The 24,737-nt window shown below is 38.3% G+C and overlaps 2 protein-coding genes across 3 annotated transcripts in view; one reads left to right on the top strand and one right to left on the bottom strand.

The window, feature by feature from the left end:
* Window positions 1-2,148, top strand: part of sdccag8 (SHH signaling and ciliogenesis regulator sdccag8) — a 59,579-nt gene extending 57,431 nt beyond the window's left edge. Inside the window, exons 17-18 of the mRNA XM_055170381.2 lie at window positions 310-436; window positions 1,581-2,148. Coding sequence (XP_055026356.2) covers window positions 310-436; window positions 1,581-1,619 — 166 coding nt within the window. The 3' untranslated portion in view covers window positions 1,620-2,148. The remainder of the gene's footprint in view (window positions 1-309; window positions 437-1,580) is intronic.
* A 507-nt stretch (window positions 2,149-2,655) lies between these two features.
* akt3a (v-akt murine thymoma viral oncogene homolog 3a) overlaps window positions 2,656-24,737 on the bottom strand; it is a 114,752-nt gene continuing 92,670 nt past the window's right edge. For both annotated transcript variants that reach the window (XM_055170256.2, XM_055170255.2), the window contains 6 exons: window positions 20,134-20,256; window positions 19,380-19,508; window positions 13,080-13,294; window positions 12,855-12,942; window positions 12,271-12,373; window positions 2,656-8,909 (listed from right to left, as the gene is read on the bottom strand). In XM_055170256.2, coding sequence (XP_055026231.1) covers window positions 8,824-8,909; window positions 12,271-12,373; window positions 12,855-12,942; window positions 13,080-13,294; window positions 19,380-19,508; window positions 20,134-20,256 — 744 coding nt within the window. In that variant the 3' untranslated portion in view covers window positions 2,656-8,823. The remainder of the gene's footprint in view (window positions 8,910-12,270; window positions 12,374-12,854; window positions 12,943-13,079; window positions 13,295-19,379; window positions 19,509-20,133; window positions 20,257-24,737) is intronic.

Here is a 24,737-nt window from a genome sequence, read left to right as displayed (position 1 = left end):
AATATAGTTTGGGGCGATTAATGAATAGCCCCAAACAGAAATGACACTTGTAACGAAAGTCCTGTTTCTCCTATCATCTGCCTTAGCGTAGTGCTTGAAGTTTATTTATGTTTCACCACTCGAACAGAAATACTGTCTATTGATCAAATGATAAAAAGCATAACCAGCACAGATCCAAGCATGTGCCATACCTCGGTTTTTTATGAGCCAATTCAGGTGGATTTCAGTGCTGGAGTGACAGCAACCTTACCAACCGAATAGTGAGAAATCCAGAGCCGTATTGATTTGTGTTTGTTTGTGTGTTGGTAGACTGCAGCAGTTGGATCAGCACTGTCAGGCCAGTTCACAACAGGTCCTGCAGCTTCTCTACAGACAGAATCAGCTCATGCAGGAGCGACAACAGCTCGCCGAAGAGATGAAGGACCTGAAAGTCCAGGTCAGTTTTCTTATGCACACATTACTTTCAGATTTGCTTCTATGTTCAAACCCAAAGGTCACCATATTATAATGTAGAACTAGTTAATTGTAATTTTATACATGGTAGTATACTGTACTGTACAGTCTACTGCCTTTAATTCATGCTGTTTAATATTGTACTACTGTAACACCTCCCATTGAGAATCATGGAATAAAAGATGAAAAGTTTGGATAATGACAGTAATGAGAATGTTGGAAGAGATGACTTGTCATTAAGATAATGTCAGAAAGCAAGAAATCTTAATGGTGTAGAATAGAGATGCAAAGCGTGAGCACACAAGCACTACAGCAGCTGGTATCCATGGCTGCACATCACGCTAGACTAGGCACCCACAGATGCTCATCCAGATTGCTGCTAGAGGCACGTCAGCAACAGACAGCGAATCGCCGAATGCTGACATTCGTTGGAGATTATTGCAAATGGAGTGACGCTCCGCAAAGCGACGCCGCTCTCGGCTCTGTTAATACTACCATGCTGTTGTTTTGTTATTAGAGCGAGTTAGTAATTCAGACTCTCCCTCTGAGCATTTGTGTAAGAACACCCACATGCTGCCGAGCTGACCGCCACGCTGAAAGATTTCGAACCGCTTACTGCACCATTTCAACAGCCGGTCGAAGATTTCATTCTTCAAGCCTTCTTAAGAATTAAGTTTGCCTATTCGAAACAAAAGTGAAATATTATTCACTTCTTTTAATTTGCTTCAACATGATAAAAGAACTATTGAAACCTTTAAAAAAAAATGAAACATAAAATGACAGGGTCATGCAAAATATTTAGGATTAACACAGTTATACTGTATATTACATTTTGGAAATTAGATTTTTTTTAATTTATTGAATTTATAAATATATGATTTTATTTGTTGAATTTTATGGTGTGACATAAAGACATTTGACATTTAAATAGCTACTTTTATCCGAGGTAATTGCATTTTATTTATTCATTTAGCAGACACTTCCATCCAAATCGACCTAAAAAATGAGAGACCATTTAACATTTTGTCTAAGACCCCAAAGTTTTTGCCTGTTTCACAAAGTTATCTTAGTGAATCAAAGTTTACTACCAAGATTCATAAACTCTCCACCTGTCATTTTATCCCCAGATGCATATTGAGAAAAGAGTGGACACACTGGCTGTATGAAGGCATGACACTTCATCTCCATCACTTCATTCATGGACACTTTACTTCTGGATTACTGTTTACTCGCATCAGTTTAACCACTGCATGGATACCATTGAAAGTTCAGTGCTGCAAAATACTTATACAGCTGTTAAAAAAATAGTTGTTTCAACTTTAAAAAGTAAGTTTTCATGCTGCCTTACATATAATTATATTTAAAAACTGTATATCATTTTTTTGAGTCAGCGAATATTTTTAAGTTTAATTAACTTCTAATTTTAAGGCAGCGCAAACACATTTTTAAGTTGAAACAACAAATCTTTTTTACAGTGCAGTTCACTATTTTTATTGCGTAAAAGCACATGAGCCCTTGTCAGACATTTTACTTCTCTGCTGTGTTATATATTTTCATTCGTTTTTATTGATATGGCAATAGTATTTGTGCACATTTATAAAAACATTTTATTGTTTTTGTGACAGGAATATATATTTGCTGGTGTGTTTCTAATTATACAATTGTTGTAAATAATCAATAAATTATTTCTTAATATTTCTATGGAATGTTGAATACCAATATTGGTTAGGGCTGTCACAATGATTAAATAATCACAATTATTTGACCTCATTGCAATGATTTCAGATCACCGCAATGATTGCACATCTCTTTAAAAAACACAAGGGGGAGCTGTAGGGCCTGTATAAATGAGACTGTATTAGATGGCATTCCTTAACTGACACTGTAATAAGATACATTGCAAAGCCATTCAGTACTGTGGAAAAACAGCATTTAAATAAAGCAGTATGAACTATTATAATTAAATGATTACTTTTAAATATATGTTATGTGTATTAATATTCACTGCTATGTAAACCTTGCAAAAGATTTAATTTAAATAATCACAACAATGTGTGAAAATTAAATGTCAAAGCCCCAAAACAGGCAATTAATCGTCACAATTTATTATGCAAAAAAACGTCAGTCATTGGTTGCAAAATCCATGCATGGATTAAGTAGATATTATATCACAAGAGCAAATAAGCCAAACAGACAACTAGAGCAAAAGCAGATTGACATAGTGCTTTATTTAAGCAGTCTGTAAGAAGGAAAATAATGTGCATCCCTATCATATACATTTACGTGTAAAAATACTAGGATGTACAGTGTACAAAAACAGTTTCTTGCAGCTCTTCGCGTCCCCATAGGCCCTATATTCCATTTTTTTTTATTTAACATGATGGACAGTAATACAGTTTATCATTGTTTTAATCCCTTCTGTGTAAAATTCTTAACCACATGACTAGTTCTTAACATGGATCTAATAGCAGAGCTAGCAAGGTCAAGAAATGTCACAAACTCTAAAGCTACATGAACATAAAATTAATGTTTTTTTCATTTTTTTTTAAAGTTTATCTTTTGATGTTTTTAAATAAATACTATACAATTCATGCTCATTCATACATAACACTACCAGGAGCGCGATATAGAGAAATTCTGTTGTAGACAAGTACACACAATAGCAGCAGTTTGCACACTGAGGTGCAGTCAGGAGGGATGGAGTCCATGCTGCCCATGTCTCCGTGGGTCCCGTCCTCACACTAGTTCGGTATTCGGAATAATAACCTTGAGGTCGGTTTACGAGTGAGCATTTGCCTCTGAAACTGGCTCAAGTTTTCTACATCACTAGCGCTAGGAAATCTTGGAAAACATTAGTCTGTCTGTGTCTCCTGCCGACACGTCTATCCGCATCCGTACCTATATTACAGAGTACAATCTCTCTTAATTAAATTAAAATAGCATGGGGCGAATCTGTGCTTTCAAGTATTTTCTTTTATTTTTCTTAAAGCAGTGACCATTTCTCTTTTGCGGAGCTATATAAAAAGGGCAATGGGCATGAAAGTGCTACTACAGGCAGATATAAAGCCGAGTGTTAAAATATGGAATTACAAAAGTGTATGATTGAGTTGGCCAAAGCCAAAAGGCCCTTCTGCTGTTTAAATAAAATATAGGAATAAAAGTCTCTCTCATACTGTACAAGGTACCGTCCCAATGAACATCACCTCTGCCTTCTGATGTCTTGAGGAAACGCTCAGGACTCATCGCTCCTTCACAAGTGCATATTAAAGTTAATGAAATGAATGAACATCACAGTATGGCTGAATGAATCCCAATGTGTCCATACAATCACAAATCAGTTGCTCTAAAAAAGCAGTTTAACCAAAACAAAATAGCGAACAAAAAAATACAAGAGTGCTTTAATCTTCGTTTAAAACAATACTCAGGAATATTCAAGTTATTCACTGTTAAATAAGAATAATAAAAAACAAACAAAACACTGAAATAGTCAGCAGTTTAAGCCAATTAAATGAAATCTGTAGTTCTATTAACGTCTGTCCTTTTGTTCAATTAAAGAAAACAAGGAATGATTTGAAGGAAAAGTTGGAAGACAAAGCGTGACATAAACAGCTAATCTGCTGGCAGCACCACTGCTGTGCTGTGCTGTCAGAAAACATTATTGAGTTAGACATCACAGTTTGAATGCAGGAATATCCTCAAGATGGCATCTCACATTACACTGTCTGAAGATTCACAATGCTCACACAACACAAGCATTAGGTTTTAAAAGGAAATCGAACTCATATCTGGGTGGATAATGAAGCACATTGTTCGGCAAAAGAAATATCGACAGACACGTTCACAACTTTTTCCATAATCGGATCCACGACGATCCGGCAACCTTAACACACATGCAAGAAACCCAAGTTTAGACATTTTTCTTCTTCAGTCCCAAATCCAACACAACCTCTTTTCTTATTCCCATGGCACATATAAGCGCTTAAATCTCAGATTATTTTGCGTTCTTCTTACATCATGTCTAGGGCCACATGCAATCTGCTGCCTGTTTTTTTTTTTTTGGGGGGGGGGTAAAAACTTCCTGCAGGATGTATCAACTCACATGGGATGAAATACGAACTTGACATTTTTTTAATATTTGTGAACATATATATATATATATATATATTTTTATAAATAACTCCATTTGAATCATTTGTGTATTTTTAGACCGTTTTGCTCTTCTCTTCATGCGATAGCATACGCAAACAATTTATACGTCTTTACTGTCCTGTTGTGGATATTGCTGTTGTTTTGGCTGTTACACATTATTTTACATATATATAGCAGCCCAGTCTCACGGAGTTGCGTATAAATGGCACGAAGTGTGAAAATCGTGCAACACATACCCCAAACTCCCACCCGGCGTGCACATGACACGCCAGTCCCTCCCATCGACCCAAATGGCGCATCTTTTTTTGTCATTTTATTTATTGGTTTCTCTGCTATTTTTTAACCATTGTCGCTTGGGTTTAGGGTTAGGACAACTTTTTGTTAGATAAAAATGACATCCTAACCCAAACCCCAATCTAACCCCAACTTCAAGTGACCATGGCTTAAAAATAGACAAAAACATGGAAAACCTGTATATTAAAGTGACACTTTGTAGTTTTTCAACCTTCATGATATATTTTCAAGACCCTTGTGATGGTACATCGACTTAAAGGTGCAGTGTGTTATTTTTAGCGGCATCTAGTGGTGATGTTGTGAATTGCAACCAACATCTCAGTTTACTGCTCACCTCTCGCTTTTGAAACACATAGGAAGCTACGGTAGCCGTCACCAGACAAACATGTCATCGGCGGAGACAACTTAGTAAAAAAGTTTGTCCGTTAAGGGCTCCTATAGAAACATGGTGGCACAAAATGGTGACTTCCATGTAAGGGGACCCTCTGTGTATGTAGATAAAAACGTCTAATTCTAAGGTAATAAACACATAACGGTTCATTATGAAAGGTCTTTATGCACCCCTGATAATATAGTTTTGTATATTATTTTGTATTTCTGTGAAGAGATCCTTCTAAAAATTACACACTGCACCTTTAAAATAAGTTGAATGGCATGTCTACCATAGCCGGACGGGGTCTGTATGGCTTTTACTCATACTTTTAAACTTGGGGTTTCGGGTAGTAACCAAAGCACAAAAAAGAAATACAAAAATCTGCTTTACGGCATACGTCACTTCCTCCAATCCCTCAAATTCGGACATGAGAGCGCAACTATTTATTTTCCTGATGTTTTTGTCATGGCCGAAGCAGCAACTAAGAAAAAGAAACCCAAGGTTTTTTCGGAGGAGATCAGAAAGAGAATACGGGAGAATGACAGAATAAAAGGAAGGATGAGGATCAATATTGGGCCAGCGTTGGCGTGAACTAAAGGAGGAGGAGGGGTTCCTGACCAATGCTGACTTGGCCGTCATACTTTTGGACTAATAAGTAATGTTATATTGCTTGCATATATAAGTCCTGTCTGGCACCCAAACACTATATTTTTTTAAGTGAATTTTACTGGAGGCTACTTGAGGAGTGTAGAGAGAGACTTATATCACGTGATACTGTGGCACCGTGGTAACCTCATGGAGCCACGACACGGGCGATCCGGGTTCGATTCCCCTTTAAGGTAATTTTTAAATATAAACTTTAACCAAGCGACCACCGTTACAACTGGCTTGTAAACGTGAGATACGCAATCTTTTGGCGTTTGAAAAAAATATAACCCATGAAATTATATTAATATGACATGCCGGAAGGCACACTTTGTGACCTAACGAGTTGTCTTCTTTTCCTTTGCGAAGTGCTGCGGCCCTTGTGGCCTCTAGGGGCGCTAGATATGAAAAATACATATCTTGCGCCCGCTAGTGTCCAAAAAGTTCCGCGGGGTGCCTTTAAATAACCTCTTTCAGCAAATCTGAAATCTATCCCTAAACTCAAGTGAAAATGGTTTAAAAAAACAGAGAAACCAATAAATAAAACAACAAAAAAGATGCAGTGTTTAAGTCGATGGGAAGGACTGGCGCATCACACGCACGCCAAATGGGAACCTGGTGCATGTATTGCAAGATCTTCACACCTCGTGCCATTTATTTATTTCTCCGTGAGACTGTGTTGGAATTACGACTGAGAGAAACAGGTCAAGACTTTAAAATATAATCTATTATTTAATTAGTTATTCACTCAAAGCCAATCATATGCTTTCACAATACTTGAAATATGCAGCACAAGTCACATGGATGTATTTAATGATACTTTTGTTATTTACTTTTGAAGCTCTAGAAGAGGCAGTGGACATCCATTCCCATGGTAAACTAACAAGACACTTTTTGGTTCCAAATTTGGTTTAGAAGAACAATTATGAGGGTGAGCAAATAATGACAAAAAAAATATTTTTGTGTCAACTACACTTTTAACTGCACAATGGCCATTATAATTCGGTGGAATAGCAGATTGCATGTGGCCCTGTCCCTATACCAAAACAATCTTACTTTCCCATCTCAATACATACAGTACTGTATGTGCTCACCATCTTCTTTTAAAACATGCCACATATAAATTAAAGCGGTTTTGGTCATTCCTGTCCACTTTACACAGACACCCACATTAATACCTTGAGAGAAAAAACAACCGGCGCACACAGCCTGAAAAACGAATGTACTCAAACCCGAAGCAATAGCAACATGCACAAGAGCATCTCTGCTTTTAGAAAACAAACGTTGGTTTTATTGCCAAACACCAATACTGAGAGATCAGCAATTGTGCTGCATTATTTCTTTTCCCAAATCATTCAGCACTGTCCTCTACTATCTGAACTACTTGATCAAGCATCATCCGAGGGTCTGCAACCAAACACATTTGGTGCTTGCAAATCGAATAAATATTTTTTCCAGCATATTTTTAGGGGTTTTATGCTTATATCTGATTGGACAGATTTGGTTTGCGAAGGAACGTGAAGACGACGGGTTTAATCTCGCAAAGCATCGCAGCTCTTGAATGTATGGTCACAAATGATCTGCGTTCTGTTCAATTGGACGTGCCAAAGACAGTGGCTTGCTTCTTTAACACACATTATTAACATACAGTAGCGTACTGCCAGACAAGCCATAGGAATTGGTTTAGTTTACTGCTGGGAGCATAGTCTTTTGCAGCCCTTTCATTGGTGGAAAGACGACCAACAATACTTCTCACATTGTTGAGAATTAAAAACTTAACAATACTACACAAAAGAAAGTAAATCCAAGTAATAAAAACAAAAGAAGGCTATCTGTGTACATTCGTAAGCCTTTTTAAAAGAGAGACTTTGAAAGCACTCTTAAAGACAAACAAAAAATAAATATATTATATATTTCAATCACATTTTTTCTCTTTATAAAACAGTATAGTAGTGCTTTCCCTGCCATTCTCTCTATTAATGCTGGGTTTTGATACTTAGAAAGATTGAGTGGAAGGGATTTCACACACTGTTCCTAAAACCGTTTTGGCTAGTTGGATGCGATCGTATTCACCGTCTGTGAATATCACAAGTGGTCCAGCTACATACAAAACCTCGTACAGGCCGGTAGCACTGGATAAAACATTATCGACGAGTCAAAAGCGTCATTCGATTTCCAACAGGACTGATATGTCAGAAATAAAGCCTTTATATATATATAAATATATTTAAGAGGAAAAGCAGGCTCTTCCCAACACATACAAATGTTGTATGAGATTCTTAGTGGTGGTTTGGTGCTGCATAGCTCAGGTTCACAGGGCTTTAGTATTGAATTGTGTGAATTTTTTGAGGCAGGGTGTACGTGTGTGGTATGTGGGGTAAAGCTAGTCCTGTTGACTGAGTCGAACACAGATGTACTCTGTAAAGCCTGAGTTAACTGTATATGGCAGTTTTGACTTTATATACCAGAAGGTGAACCTTAAGAACAGTAATATCAAAGCAGCTGTCACTGTACTACATTATTATACAGAATGTACCCGAGAGATGTGGTCGTAAACCCATGTGAATCTCTAGCCATGCAGTTTTTTCATACAAACCGAACACTTTGAGTCTAGTTTTCGATGAATGAAGAGATACGACAAAGAGAAAAAGTAAACAAATTCTTAACAAACAGCAAAAGTTCTCCCATCATCCCCCAACCTTTGGGCTGGAGCTTCGAGGACGGGTAGGAACTCGGTCCGACCCAACGTGCAAATTCCCGTAACCATAGAAGAGTTTCCATTGGTCTAGCTAAACAAATGAAAGGACCAAGATGAATGATGGAGTGTGGGTAGAGCTGGGACTGTTAGAAGACCTCATTTGTTCCAGTGGTGACCTTGATGAGATGAGGCAGTGCGGACCGTGCGGCGTTCACTCTCTCCCGCTGGCCGAATAAGAGAACTGGGGGAAATGTGGCCTTCGCTCATTATCCATGCAGTCCATCCCATCTTCATCAACTAGAGAGGAACATATGAATCAGTCGAGTGGATTACATTTATTTATGTTTAAGTTATATTTTGCCTTATTTAACAGTGAGTTTTAGGAGAAATCTACACCATCGGCAAGATTGCATTTATTTCTAATTCAGAATCGTTTCGATTTTTGGACATGAAAATATTAGGAAAATAAACTGCTGTTAGCTGTGAAGAAAACTTTATCTGTGCTACGTTTACATCTTCCATCAGGTCATACGAGGCACACAATATGCCAAAAACCGGCACCCACACATTTATAGGAAACAAGCTGTTGAATATGTGAAAACTTGTTTTTGCAGGCGAAAGCAAGGTTGATAGTTTTATTAAAAGACAACATTTAATTGGTCCCACACATCCTTAATATCAACGATAAGCTTTGGCTTTGATACTGAAAATATTATTGCCTTGTTTTACCTCACCCTTCTAAATTAGCATTAAGAACAGAATAGATGGCGAATAAAATTGACCAAAAAAGCAGTAAAACTGCTAAAAAAACACACAAAATCATTAATAGGAGCTTACCATAATTAAACAAATGTGTTCAATAGGGTCATTACATTTTGAAAGAAAGTTTTATTAAGATATTTTAGTAAATCTCAGTTTACATTTGACATTTACTGTACTGTGTGACACACAACATTAATACCAGTGTCATAAGTTTAGTGTGTTTGTCTGGGATCTAAACCTTTTAAAGGGGTCATGCATTGAAAAAATATCTTTAGACCCCAATTTAAGAGGTCATGTACTTACACAGTGTAAAACGCACAACTTCTTATGCCAAAACAGTTTTTGTTAAACCAGGAATGTGTTTGCTATGTCTCTAGTCCCGTTCACACATACAGTCTTTACTGGTAAATTGCAGTTAACATGTGTGAACAGAACCTTTTTGGTAAATCAGTGCTGCCAATTTACCAGTAAGAGAGGTTGGAAGATTACCAGTAATTTACCGGTAAGCGCTATGTGTAAACAAAAAATTTAGATTACCAGCATTAAGAACGGACGACGTCAGACTGCACTGACAGCTTCGGGCCACTCATAACTTTTTGATACAGATGTAGTGTTTACCCCTGCACTGTTTACAGACGTTTCCACACACACACACACACACACACACACACACACACACACTGCATTTCTTCACCAAAGTTTCCATCTATTTGCCGAATTGCCGACATCTTTAGCACACCCTCTGTGAGGCCTAATGTGCAAATAGTAATGTTGTTTAAAGGGTTAGCCATTTTCTTTAAAAAAATCTAGATAATTTACTCACCACCATGTCATCCAAAATGTTGATGTCTGTCTTTGTTTAGTCGAGAAGAAATTATGTTTTTTGAGGAAAACATTCCAGGATTTTTCTCATTTTAATGGACTTTAATAGACCCCAACACTTAACAGTTTGAAATTGCAGTTTCAAAGGACTCTACACAATCTCAAACGAGGCATAAGGGTCTTATCTAGTCATTTTTGGCAAGAAAAATTAAAAATATGCACTTTAAAACCTCAACTTCTCATCTTCCTCCGGTCCTGTGACGTGCCAGCGAGACCTCACGTAATAAGTCATCACATCAAGAGGTCACAGATAATGTATCGAAACTATGCCCCAGTGTTTACAAGTGTGGAGAAAGAGGACCGTTCCGACATCGCTGTATGTGGAATGATACTAATTAATGTCTTTGTGTCAGTTTATTGTTTAAAATGTTCCGCAAATGTGCGTTTCATATATTTACAGTAACACGTGACCTTTCGACATCATTACGCAATTACGTGAGGTCATGCTGGCTCGTCACACAGCTGAAGGAAGACGAGAAGTTGTGGTTTAAAAGTGCATATTTTTTATTTTTCTTGCCAAAAATGACAATCGTTTCACTAGATAAGACCCTTATGCCTCGTTTTGGGATCGTTTAGAGTCCTTTGAAACTGCAATTTTAAACTGCATTAAAACTTTTAAGTGTTGGGGTCCACTTAAGTCCATTGAAATGAGAAAATTCCTGAAATGTTTTCCTCAAAAAACATAATTTCTTCTGGACTGAACAAAGAAAGACATCAACATTTTGGATGACATGGTGGAGAGTAAATTATCTGGATTTTTTTTAAGAAAATGGACTAATCCTTTAAGATGCAGGTTTCGTTTGACGTCGCCTAATGCAATGTTGTTTGGTCATGAGGAACTTTGCAACCGTCAGCGTTTGCCACAGATGTGAAAACAACAAAATACGGACCATGGATATGAAGTCATAACCCACCATTGTTAACAAATACAACACTGAGCTTGGCACGCATTCGTTCGTTTCTTACCGAGTTTACCGGTATTTTGATACTGAAGTGTGAATGATGTCTTACTGGTAAAAAGAAAGAACGTCAGTGCGTGTGTGAACAGCACATTTTTGTATTTACTGGTTTACTGGAAAGAGGATTCTGTCTTTTTGCTTTCATAAATCAGCCTCATGAGAAATTGTACATATTTTACAAGTTGGCTAATTCATATGAATTCGTCCAAAGTTAATCGTGCAAAAACGTACAATTATCATAAAAAACAATAACAAAACTCTGCCCCTAACTCCAACGTCACAGAGATCAAGGCAAATCGTACAAAACTGTACGTATGTGGTTGTACGAATTAGCCACGTTGTAAAATACGTACGAATTGCCATGAGCAATATACAGTACATCTTTAGTTTGCATTCATGTATTTTTCCAAAATATTATTTTCAAGTAGTTTGAAATGTCCTGAAGTAAATTTTACAAATAAACGTCAATCAATAAGGTTGTATTTGTTAACATTAGTAAATGCATAAATTAACATGAACTAAAAATAGGCACTGCCGTTTTTCAGCATTTATTCATGTTTGTTAGTGCTAATACAGTTATTCATGTTAGTTCATGGTGCAATATCTAATCTCAACAGTTATATTAAAAATGTATTAGTAAATGTTGAAATTAACATGAACTAAGATTAATACATGCTGTACAAGTATTGTTCATTGTTAGCTTACTCATTAACTAATGTTAACAAATGTAACCTCATGTTTTATCTTTTGGTTTAAGTCTCCCTGGTCCAAAAAAAATTAAGTTGCTTAAGCTTGTTGTTTGGGGTTTAGATGAAGTTCACGTGACATTTTAAAACAATTCACACATTAGATCAAACAACAAAGTGCAAACAACCAACAACACCTGTAGTTTTCAGGTGATCTTGATGTGTGTCAAAATCAATTTTCTAATACATGGCACACCTCTCACGACAGAGAAGAGTGAATGAATTCAGTACAATATGTGTGTCTTTCTTCTGTCATTATATAAATGTCAATGTATGCAGAGCCAGAAAACAAACAGGAGACATGCTTACATTTTTCAGGAGGGGTTATTGTAATTGTCTGAGCTGTGAACTCTTCATCAAAGTATCTGGTATCTGTCTCTGAGGACACCTGAGGCTTGAAGGGAGGTACCAGCTGAAGAAGGAAGAGGAGGAGATGAGAAACATGGAGCACCTGTTTGTGCAGACATGACACTGAATACAGTATGGCGAGCCGGAGGGTTCAATCTGACACCTTTGAACCGCATCTCCTCTGCCAACTATTGTGCAAACGGTGTAGTGACAGTGACCTATTATTGTGTTGAGTGAGAAAGACACAAAGTCTGCAACAAAACACTCTGTGTTCACATTTACAATTGAAGTATTCTGCCTTTATGCGTTTATAATGGTGCACTTGGCCTTTATATCTTCAGACACAACGTTTAACACACTGAAAACATGCAGTCATATTAGCACCTTAAAACAGCAATTTAATTTGAAATGATTGCCAATGGGGGCAGACATGTTGAGATCACATGACCATCAATAACAAAATGAATCAATCATGGCTTAATGTGAACAGTTACTATGGAAAGCAGCTTTAGGTGTAGGAGAAAGGGCATTAAATTGTGTATCACCTTTTTATCATAGACATCCTGCCAGTTGATTCCAACAAAAAAACTATGTCGCATAATTTCCTTAGCATCATCCGGACCGCCACCAAGTCTGACAGTACACAAGAGAAACAAATAAAAACAGGAATCAGACGGTCCAGTCTAAAATATGTGGTGTTACAGAAGTATACAAATAGTTTTCTATGGGATGATCTGAGTAAGCAAAGGGAGCAGTCGTGTGGTCTGTACCTTTTGTTAGGGTCTTTTATGAGCAGGCCTGACAGCAGGGACTTGGCATCAGCCGACAGCGTCCTGGGAAACTTGATGTCCTCCATTAGGATGAGCTCGAAAAGCTTTTCATGGTCCTGATTGTAAAAGGGCAGTCGGCCGCACATCATCTCATACATGACCACGCCCAGACCCCACCAGTCCACCGCACGCCCATAATCATTGTCCTCCAGCACCTGAGAGAAACACAGATATTACAAACCATCACATGCATGAAATAATTCATCATCACCCATAAAATAAATATCCTTCAGTCACACATTCCTTAAAAATTTAGGAAATCTTCCTAGAAACTGTTCTAATGTTTATTTTATATTTCTGTGTTATGTTTTTGAAATCAAAGTATTGCAAGAGTGATGCAACAGTACTGTTTTTTGAATCACTTTTGTGATACTTTGATGGTCTGTGCGGTGCCACATGAAGTCAAACACACCTATTGGTGTTTCTATAGCAGCAAAACTGAAAAACATGGATAATTTGTACATGACGCCATAAGCTGCATCTCCATTACCCTTTAAATTGCGTAAATTGACATTGCGAATTAAAAATACGGCAATGGAAACACATAATTGTTGCAAAAACTCCCATATATTGCAAAAACGCCTTTACGTTTCAGGCAATTCGTGCATATTGTGCATCATTTAAAACCGTAGATTTTCTGCAAGGCAAGTAAAAAAAAATTTTTGATTTTCTACTAGTTTGCTATATTATTTATTTATATATTTAGGCTACTTCCAACATCTACGGCTATACTCATGGCGAGAACCATTTAATCAAAACGCTTAATCTATACAGTTGTGTAGGTTATCTACACAAGATGATCTATACACATTGGGGGAAGTGCAATTTGACATCTTCAATTTACCTAACTTGCATGTCTAGGACTGTGGGAGGAAACCGGAGTACCCGGCGTAAACCCATGCCAAAACACAGTGAGAACATGCAATATCCACAGAGAAAGGACTAATTTTCTATAATAAAAATGCCTAAAAACAAAAAGTATACATGAATATGAACAAGATGAATTTAAAGTGGTTTGTAAAAGGATCATGAGACAAAATTACAGCTAAAATCTGCCAAAACAATTCACTTCATGTAAAGCTGAGTTCTATAGCACTTTTTACAATTTGAATTGTTACAAAGCAGCTTAACAGTAAATACACTCACCTAAAGGATTAATAGGAACACATGTTCAATTTCTCATTAATGCAATTATCTAATCAACTAATCACAGGCCGGTCTGAGTATTTCACAATCTGCTCAGTTACTGGGATTTTCACGCACAACCATTACTAGGGTTTACAAAGAATGGTGTGAAAGGGTAAAACATCCAGTATGCAGCAGTCCTGTGGGTGAAAATGTCTCGATGATGCTAGAGGTCAGAGGAGAATGGGCTGACTGATTCAAGCTGATAGAAGAGCAACTTTGACTGAAATAACCACTCGTTACAACCGAGGTATGCAGCAAAGCATTTGTGAAGCCACAACATGCACAACCTGCTACAACAGCAGAATACCCCACCGGGTACCACTCATCTCCACTACCAATAGGAAAAAGAGGCTACAATTTGCACAAGCTCACCAAAATTGGACAGTTGAAGACTGGAAATATGTTGCCTGGTCTGATGAGTCTCGATTTCTGATTCAGATGGTAGAGTCAGAATTTGGCGTAAACTGAATGAGAACGTGGATCCATCATGCCTTGTTACCACTGTGCAGGCTGGTGGTGGTGGTGATGTAATGGTATGGGAGATGTTTTCTTGGCACACTTTAGGCCCCTTAATGCCAATTGGGCATCGTTTAAATGCCACGGCCTACCTGAGCATTGTTTCTGATAATGTCCATCCCTTTATGACCACCATGTACCCATCCTCTGATGGCTACATCCAGCACTCACCAGATCTCAACCCAATAAAGGCGTTCAAACACAGTATTAGTATGGTGTTCCTAATAATCCTTTGGGGTTGTGTGTTAATATGTGAGAAAAGCTGTGACTAAGTTCTGACTGGATGAGTACACATGTGACTGCACATTAGTTGAATTGTACCAAAATCAAGATTTTTTTATTAATAATTGAGTAATTTATTGAATCATTTATTGAATCAAAACAGGACACCACCAAGCACGTATATGAAAGAGCATAAGGACATGTCATCATGTATGTGTGTGTGTGTTTGTGTGTAAATGTGTGTGCGCGCGTGAAGGTTCACGTGCAGCACGTATGTAGGGATTGCGCTGTTTGTCCTGGGTGTGTACCCGAGCAGCTCGGCTGCAGGCAGGGATGCGATTAATGCACACAGAGCCAGTTGGGGTCTCCCCGTTCCAGAGCCATAGGCGAGGAGGAGCGGCCGCAGGGGAGGAACAGGCCCCTGCTCGGACAGCCATGTGGCAGGACTGCTGCTCCCAGGACTGGGCCCTTGGCAAGGCTGGCCAGGGAGGGACTGGGACAGAGAGCCTGTGGCTCCACCAGCCCAGTTCCCCAGCAGGGCAGTGGAAGAGACAGCATCCATGAGCTTATCTCACTTTGGCCGGGCTACACGAGGACGCTTACGCACATGCACGCCGCAGACTGTGCGAAGCTCATATACCAATGTGTTTACGCGTGGACGGTCGCAGTATGTACAATCGCTTACCAACTGCTTAGCATCTGTACTCATTCTGTATCCTCGCACCTTCATTTACATTAGCTTATGTGTTTGAATGACACCTGGAAACCAGCAATAAAGTAATTAATGGATGCAAGCATACTGTAGAAATGCTGTAATTACTAAATACCGTAACAGATGAAAACTCGATGACAGATGACATACAGCTTGAGGAAAGTATTTCCGTTAATGTATCTTTATTCAATCTCATTAACGCTTTAAATGTTCAGTGAGGGCCAAACTCTTTCAGTAACCCTAAAAGAAACTCATTTTTTCCTCGAAATATCTTTCACGCACACTCCCTCTCTCTCTCTCTAATCCCCCTCTACTTTGCATCGCAGAACTTGGCTCAGGCTATGCTCTGTTATTTTTACACCAGTACGGCAGTATAGATTTCCAGGTTTCCCAGCCACCTTCTTCCAACCTTCCCCATCTGCCACCATCTGCCTCTGTTTAGCATGTACTTTTTTGTGCAATCACATACTCTTGTGAAAAATAACCAACACTCAAATCATCTCCTGGCACAGCGGCCAGGCTGAGCAAAACAAAATGTTGCGCCAAATTGTCTTCCGTACTTTTTCGAGTGGAATCTATATCCCCCTTCACTCCTGCTGCCGCCCCCCTGCTCGATCCCCCCACTATAAATATGGATTTAGCAACTGCAATCTGGCCATCATATACACCTCTGCTTGGACTAAAAACTACTGAGTGAAGGAAATAAAAGTTATTTCTGCATTTATGTATATAATGGGTATCATTAATGAGTTCATACGGCTTAATAATACACTTTTTAATTCATTATATCTATTAGAAATTGAAGAATAATTAAAACACAGTTACAATACATTATAATACTGCATAATAATGCATAATAATAATAATAAGTGTTTAATCATGGTGGTTATTAAAAAGTAAAATAACTTTATATTACATACTTTATATTCTAAACTTCACATTAAATGACATATTATATATCTCAACAAATGAGTGAGGTTGGGCTTTTTACACACTGCGATTTCCTCACATTTTTAAATAAAGTGCACACTTTATCCAAAACAATTTAAAGTAAAAGCTGAAGGAATCTTTTCGCTAACAGGTCAAAGTATTTGTATAACCGACAGTGAATGTACTTTTAAAACATGTTATTTATTAAAGATTGAATTAATTAGTAGCACCACCTGTATCTAGCAGATGAGAAAAATGGGGCTTTTTCTCACCCCCTAAATGATGAACAGTTGCCAACTATAAGTGTGTTTCCATTGAACACACCATATTGATGCATCTGAAAAATTAAATGACAAGAAAAGTACCAAGAAAACAAAGTATATGCTGATTTAAATATTGCTGTGGGTTGTTGTTCTTCTAGAATCCCTTATCAATGAACTTTCATTACATTATAACAGCATTTCTCAAAGTGTGGGGCGGGTCCCACTGTTGGGGATAGGACATGACACCTGGAGAAAATTTGGTCATTTTTGTGCCAATCTCTATTCATTTTTTTTTTTTTTAGACTTAAAATGACACATTTAAATATAAGCCTAACTTAAAACAACACGCTGAACCGTAGCTTACGAAAATGAATTAACGTTGGAATGTTAATAGAAGAGGAACAAAACCTTTAATGTGGAAAGCCGGTATAGGTGGTAATGGGTATAATAAAAGTTAACAATGGATAAGTTTGAGACACGGAATGAAGAGAAAACTGGAGATTCGGCACCAGCAGAGAAAACAAAGACAGACAGTGGACCTAATCAACCGAAAAGCCAGCCGAAAAGAAAGTATGAGACAAAATGCAAACACAGTTATTAATAATAATTATTATTATTTACTTTTGAACAAAGTCTTATTTCATGCAAAGTAATAATACATTTGCAAAATTTTTTTGTATATTGAAAGTGTTTAATGCTATAATGTTTTAAAATATTTCAAATAAATTTCAACAGTTAAACTTAAAGCCTGCAGTACTTGATTACCATTTTGTTGGGGCGATTGGGGACAGGTGGGGCTCCGAACCATGGACGTAGTGTCCGTGACGTCACCCAAAGGTTTTTGAAGACTTAAGTAAGGGGGCGTGCACACCAACGCTTTTACCCCCGCGGCGCATGTTTTTAATTATTTTCAATGGAAGCTCAGCGTTTTTCAAATAAGCCAGCAGCTAGCGGTTTTCTTCCGCGCTGAAAACCGGCGCCTAGCGGTTTTTCCGCGCTCAGCGCTGAGCGCCGAGAGTTGAGAAATGTTCAACTTTGGAAGAAAAGCTCCGCTCGTCAATGTCAGTTCTCATGCGGCCGTCCAATCACAGTGGAGGTGGGGCGGGACAAGTATCACAGCAACCAACAGTCTCACAGCTGACGTATCAGAGCTACCAAAGCGCTTAGCTGAAGAAAGCTGGCACTCAGCTGAAAAACAGCATTCGGCGTTGTCCAGGCGTTTTCAGATGCGTTTAAAAGTTTTGGTGTACACAACCCCTAAGTGGTGCCTGCCATCGCCATCTTGGCTGCGCGTTATCGTGCATCACTCGCGAATATCTGTAAATGGGTAAAGAGGCGGGTTGTGGGTGAAGCTGAAGTGGCTGGTTACTGAAACCACGCCCACCTAGCTTGACTCTAGGGACAGAAGTGGCTGTTCAACCGTCACTCAAGTGGCCACACCCTTAATTATGCAGAACTTTAAGGCTTAACTCTTTCACCTCCATTGACGAGATAACTCGTCAATTAAGAGAAAACGCTTCCCTGCCAAAGCCGAGAATTTCCGGCTTTCCGCAATACCGCTATTATCCACCACGCAACTTATACAACCCGGAAGTAGCGCCTCACGTGAAAGAGAAAGAACTCCGTGTATGTTTTAAAGATCGATCTGCATCTGATCTCTATCAAAAGTCCTTTACAAAAATGGAATTAGCTCAGCTTTTTGCTCAAAATTTTGTGTTTTTGAAAAAAAAAACATTTGAGAGGTGATAAAAAGAGAACTAATGAAGGTAAGATGAAACTTTTTTTTTTTTTGGTTTGAAAGCAGAGGGTCTGTTCTTTCATTTGATATGTTGTTTGTTTATATATTTAAAGAAGAACATTTTCTGGAAGGCATTAAACTTTTGTGAAAATCATGAAAAATGCTGCCACTGGCTAGCAACTTAAAAAAAAAAAAGAGTTAATATAATAGAAACTAATGAGTTGATTTATGAGAATAATTCACCCCCCTGACAGTTGTCATGAAAGGTAAAATTAGCTATACAAACCCCCCAAAAATGTGTTCCAGGCTGTAAATATATTATCTTCTACTGTAAAGTTGGCCATTTTAACATGGGGGTCTATGGGAATTGACCCCCGTTTGGAGCCAGCCTCTAGCGGCCAGTTGATGAATTGCAGTTTAAATCACTTCCGTATTGGCTTCATCAGAGAGATCGGAATGTGGCCCCTCGCTCGGAACCCTTCCCTAACTCCAAAGTGGGGAATGGCAGAAAAAGTTTGAGAAACACTGCATTATATGAAGTCATAAGTAATGAACCTGTTTTAAAATTGATAAACAAGCGTATGGACTTCTGCGTGTGTTCCACAGTTGAATAATGAGAGTGTTTTAGGACATTTTAGGCAGGATTTGTTACTCATAAGGGGTTACTGTACCTCTGGTGCCAGATACTCTGGTGTACCACAGAAAGTCTTCATGGTAGCAGCATCAGTGATTCCTTCCTTGCAGAGGCCAAAGTCTGTAATTTTGATGTGACCATCTTTATCAAGCATTAAATTCTCCAGCTGGGTACAAAGAAAAAGTGAAATTGTTAACATTTCATAATCATTGACCATTGGCACAACTATCCCATTACTTAGTTAAGCTCTTCTGAAACTCTACTCAATATGTTTCACTTTTATTTAAGGCTTTATTTGATTTATAGACTGCATCAACTCATACTGTAACTGATCACATTTGTTATAAATGTACTTCATTCATATCAAATTAAGGATAGCTCTTACCTCATATTTGAATTCATGAGTAAAATAAAATCCTTGTACTGTATGTGATTATGATATCATCACTTGCTAAAAAGTTGACAACTGCACTATATATTTATTCTGTGGTAGTGAAAAGAAACTTCAAGCCACATTAATTTAACCTTTCAATTTTATCAGCGAAGCCATTTGTCTAAGTTTCTTGGCACTTTCACAACTGGTTTGGTCCAAGGCTGTAAGCAAAGCACTGTGTCATCATCCACAGCCGCCAGAGTTTGATGTTTCCCAAAAATACAATGAAGAAAGGAAAAGCCTCAAACTCTAGAGCTTTAATTACATTTTCAACTTCTTATGGCACACGCTTGAATAAAGACAAGGGAACAAAACCATCTCTCTAAATGTATGAATTCTTTCCCCTTTTCGTGTTTACCTTGAGATCCCGGTACACTATCTTGGCAGAGTGCAGGTAGTCGAGGGCGGAAACGATCTCGGCGCCGTAGAAGCGCGTGCGGTCCTCGGAGAACACCCGTTCTCTCGACAAATGGAAAAACAGCTGCAGGGTCAACAGCAGGGACAGGATTGCAATAATTACTGATTTATTGGAGGAAATTAACACAACACAAACTGCCTCACATCGCCATATTGAGATGATAGATGGCGAGGCCCTCTGAGGATGCCCAGCGAACCCAGACAGCAGCTGGCACATCATCCCCGGCTTTCCAAAGACAGGCCGGTGCGGCCTGTTAAATCAGCATTTTAATCAATACACACCAATCTTGTTAAAGACAGCACTGCAAGCTCATGGGCTAACGTTTCATTTAAACCTTCCCGTGCAATCGTCTCTCTTATAAGTTTTTATGGAGTAAACCTTGTTTCTGTCCCCAGTCAAGGGGGGCATTCTGTCAACTGCCTGGCCCTCAGCTCCACTTGAACTCGCCTTATAAAAACTACCCACAAGCCCAAGGATGAAGTCTGCCTATTAATTGCTGTGGGATGTATGAATATGGCTGTCCGGGGAGTGCTAACAGCTCTGCTGATCAGATGAAGAAGGGGAACGGGTGGCGCGCCGGGGCCCCGGGGTGGCCGGGGACAGGTGTGCCTTCATCAGAGCACTGGCAGCTGTGAATGTGGCAGGGCTGAAAGGGAGATACTGATGGGCTCAGCACAGCGTGTGGAGGTTAGGAGCTCTGGCTGGACCAGGATGGGGAGCAGGTGACATTGCAGGCTAAGGGAATGAGAGCGAGATTGCCGGCTTTTCTGATTAATCGGCACCGTTGGTGGTGGAATTTCATTTATCTAAATATGAGCCCCTCAAGATGGAACCAAGATGCAAGATGGCAACAGAAGATATCTATGGAAACTTTTCCCCTTTAAGTCTTTAAAGAAAAACATAACAAAACATTACCCTTAAACTATTATTTAAACATAACCATCAACTTGAATGCAAAATATTATTAGACATATATAATCAGTTTGGCCAATAAGTGACCCTGCCTGCGCCACCGAAAGTGCCTTTCCCCAATAATTTTAATAACTTTGGTCATAAAGACCAAAAGATGCCTAAAAACACATTTCCCCATTTTTACTTAGGCTGCAAATTAAGTTTGCATAAATAATATTAATATTAAACATTCTTGTTCATTCATTTTCATTTCCATTCTCTCTCCATAAAAAGGTTGTGTCTCTAAAGAATGGTGAAATTTTGTAACTTTGTATGACACCTCTCATATTATTGCTTCCCTATGGACGGTTTCATTGGACATAAGCTTACTTTCCAGTCTATCCCGTGTCCGAAATCGCATACTGTGACATAGGCACTGAATTAGATGAAGTACCCATCACTGACCATTAAAACAGTAGACACTATACAGTATGAATATTCATAGTATGAATGAAATCGGACATACAGTACTAAATCCACCATGTTGATACATCACGTGACATACGGGTCATAACAATAATTTAGCCGTTAACCGGAAAGACATTAAATTGGTGCAATTTAACCACAAGGGACAGCTGTTTAATATATGTATTTGCATTTGAATAGAGCTGCGTTACCACTTTTGAACATTTTTGAATAATACAACGCCTCCTCATCGTCTTCTTCCTTGGATAACTCCTCTCCTGGGGACTCACGGGATAGTAAAGGGTCCATCGAATGAACACTTCAGGATCTTGCCGGAAGTAGGAGGTCATTCGGGTACTTTTTGCCTACTGTACTATGAATTCAGACATACTACTCGCCTCGCCTACTGCTTTTCCCCTACAATATAGTATGAAAGTAGGCGGTTTCGGATGCAGCGTATGTTTGTTTATCACTCTGGCTAGTGGGTTATAGGTAATTAATAACTTGTTAAAAATAAAACAAAATTAGTTTCCTAAAGATCAGGGGAGAGTGCATGCATCACCACTGTATGAAGAGAGGTTTGTCAGCCAGGCAAGAATTCAAAAATATGTAGCTAACATTGAATAGGGGTGCGCGGGGAAAAAACTAACGCGGGCTTGTTGTAACACAGACTATTTACATTGTTGCACAATGTTTGGCGTTTTGTTTTTCCAGTATTTTATTTACTCTGCCAAAAGACGATCTGCTGCAAATTATTGGAAATGTATAATGTTTTTCCAGAGAGTTATTGATGAACAAGTGTTTTGGTGGCATGTAAGTACATTTTTTCATCATATGTTTTTTTTTTTTTTTTTCTAAGTTGGGTGTGTAAGATACCCAAACCAATGCAATGTCATATTAATCAGTGTCTTCTTGACTAAAACATAGCATCGTTTTGAAATCTGTCTGCATGTCTTTTTTGGTGGGCTTGAAAATATTTTGACCCAGTGGGGTTAATTGTAACGCTGTGTTACAACTAACCTCTCAGCACTTACGATATGAAAACTGCTAACGTTAAGCGTAATTCTTGCAGTTGTTTTAAATAGGCTACACATAAATGATTGCTGGCTGCCAACAAAATAAATGTGCCTGTCTTATCAAAAATCGTGTCAAATTTATTTTGTTCATATCCTTTATATTGATTGAATAAGGCAGGGGTGGGGAACCCTGGTCCTGGAGGGCCACTGTCCTGCAGAGTTTAGTTCCAACCCTAAATAAACACACCTGAAAAATCCAATTAAAGTCTTCAGGATTGCTTGGAAATGAAATTCAGGTGTGTTTGATTAGGGCTGGAACCAAACTCTGCAGGACAGCGGCCCTCCAGGACCCAGGGTTCCCCACTCCTGGAATAAGGTCACGTCAAAGATTGAAATCATAATGAAATGAATGGCTAAAATCAGACTTTGATGCTCATTATCTCAGAATTTGATTTTGAAACTGTAGTATGGTTATTACAGACTGGGTCACATATAAAAAACTGTTTTGTCATAATTGTGCTGCTTTTTCTCACATATTTAGACATTTGTATCCATTTTTAATTGAACTATTGTTAGAAAAGGGCTGGATGAATGAATACAGTGTGGTATCTGTCTATTACAAACAGATATATTTATATTCACTTCAAGTATATAGATAAAGTAGTATTGAAATATTTGCCTGCAAACTTAATTTTTAGCAAGTGTTACAACTAACCCCCTGCCTGTTACAATTAACCCCACCTATGGGGTAAGTTGTACCGTTTGCACTTCTGTCATGCTTGGTGTAATTGTCCAAGAATTATAAGTATTAGAAACAAACTTCAAATGTTCATTTGTAGCAGAAATGTGTGCGTTGCTTGCGTAAAAATATAATTAATCAAATATTTTTTGAATGATTGAGCCAAAACCAAAAAGCATTAGGTTGTGCCCCGCTTTCCCCTACATTAACATTACCTCAGTATAGTAGTTGATACGCCTTAGCTATGATTTGAAGGTAATTTACTTGTTATTTATTTTGTTTTTGATTCTACATGGAAGTCAACCAGAAGTTAAGTTTGGTCCACAAAAGCTGTTTGTTTATGTTGCTGCCGCTGAAACCGCCTATACAATGAAATGCTTTCTTTACCTCACCTTTGTAAATCGATTTGAATAAAAGCGATATGTAATGTAATGTAGATGTACTTCATGTAATTATTATTCAGTCAACGTTCAGAAATGTAAATAATTTTTAAACACAAAAAATCTGTGTCGGATGTAGTTAGATTCAATTGGGTGTGCCCACTGATCTATATAAATGACTGGATTGCGCATGACATCACAACTGTGAAGCCACCGGGCCGCCATGTTGGTATACCCAAACATTCTATTAAATCAATGGACGCGATCAGATTTTAATGATAAAACATCACTTTACTAGTCTTCGTTTTTATATCTGAAGTTACCCTGTACAACACAAATGTGCTAAGCATGTACACAGTTATTTACTGAAAGTTGTACATTTTAGTTTTTAATCAGTTATTATACATTCATCTTCATTACAGTATCAGATCAGCAGACAGACCGCAGCGTATTTAGTATTAATGACAAACGTGCTCATTCTGAAATCTAAATAAATAATCCTACTTTGTACCTTATGTGCATGCAATAATATGCTGGTTTTATGTTACCTAAACTTACAAGTTACCTAAACTTATTTAGAGAAATAACGCTGACCGTGTAGCTGAATGTCAAAAATGTTTTTATTTATACCCGTGTCATTAACAAAATGCAGCACACACACTCACCTTAACGGTTTTTTATAAATCCATTTTCCTGCCCGATTAAAACATAAACATTGCAAATAACACCAGAATTAACAGTTAATTTACGTACACATATCCTAAAAGTAATCTTGCGTGACTGATACGCTGTAAAGCAGGTGAATTTAAAACATGATTTTGAATTGAAGTCAATGACGCTCTCTGCCGGTTGTGTATACCAAGATGGCGGCTCGAACTCTGCGCTGGCTTCACCTCACGCTGTTACGTTAAGCGTTCTATGCGCAATCCAGTCATTTATATAGATCAGTGGGTGTGCCTCATACATCTTGAAATGTGAAGCCTCTGGCTCTTTGATCGCCCTCTGGGGGCTGGCTGCAGTACAAGTCATAAACCCCACCCTCTCCATGCAAAC

This window comes from Misgurnus anguillicaudatus, chromosome 11, assembly GCF_027580225.2.
Source record: "Misgurnus anguillicaudatus chromosome 11, ASM2758022v2, whole genome shotgun sequence".
NCBI classification, from domain to species: domain Eukaryota; kingdom Metazoa; phylum Chordata; class Actinopteri; order Cypriniformes; family Cobitidae; genus Misgurnus; species Misgurnus anguillicaudatus.
The sequence above is the reverse complement of the archived record's forward strand: the minus strand, read 5'-3'. Positions and strand labels throughout refer to the sequence as shown.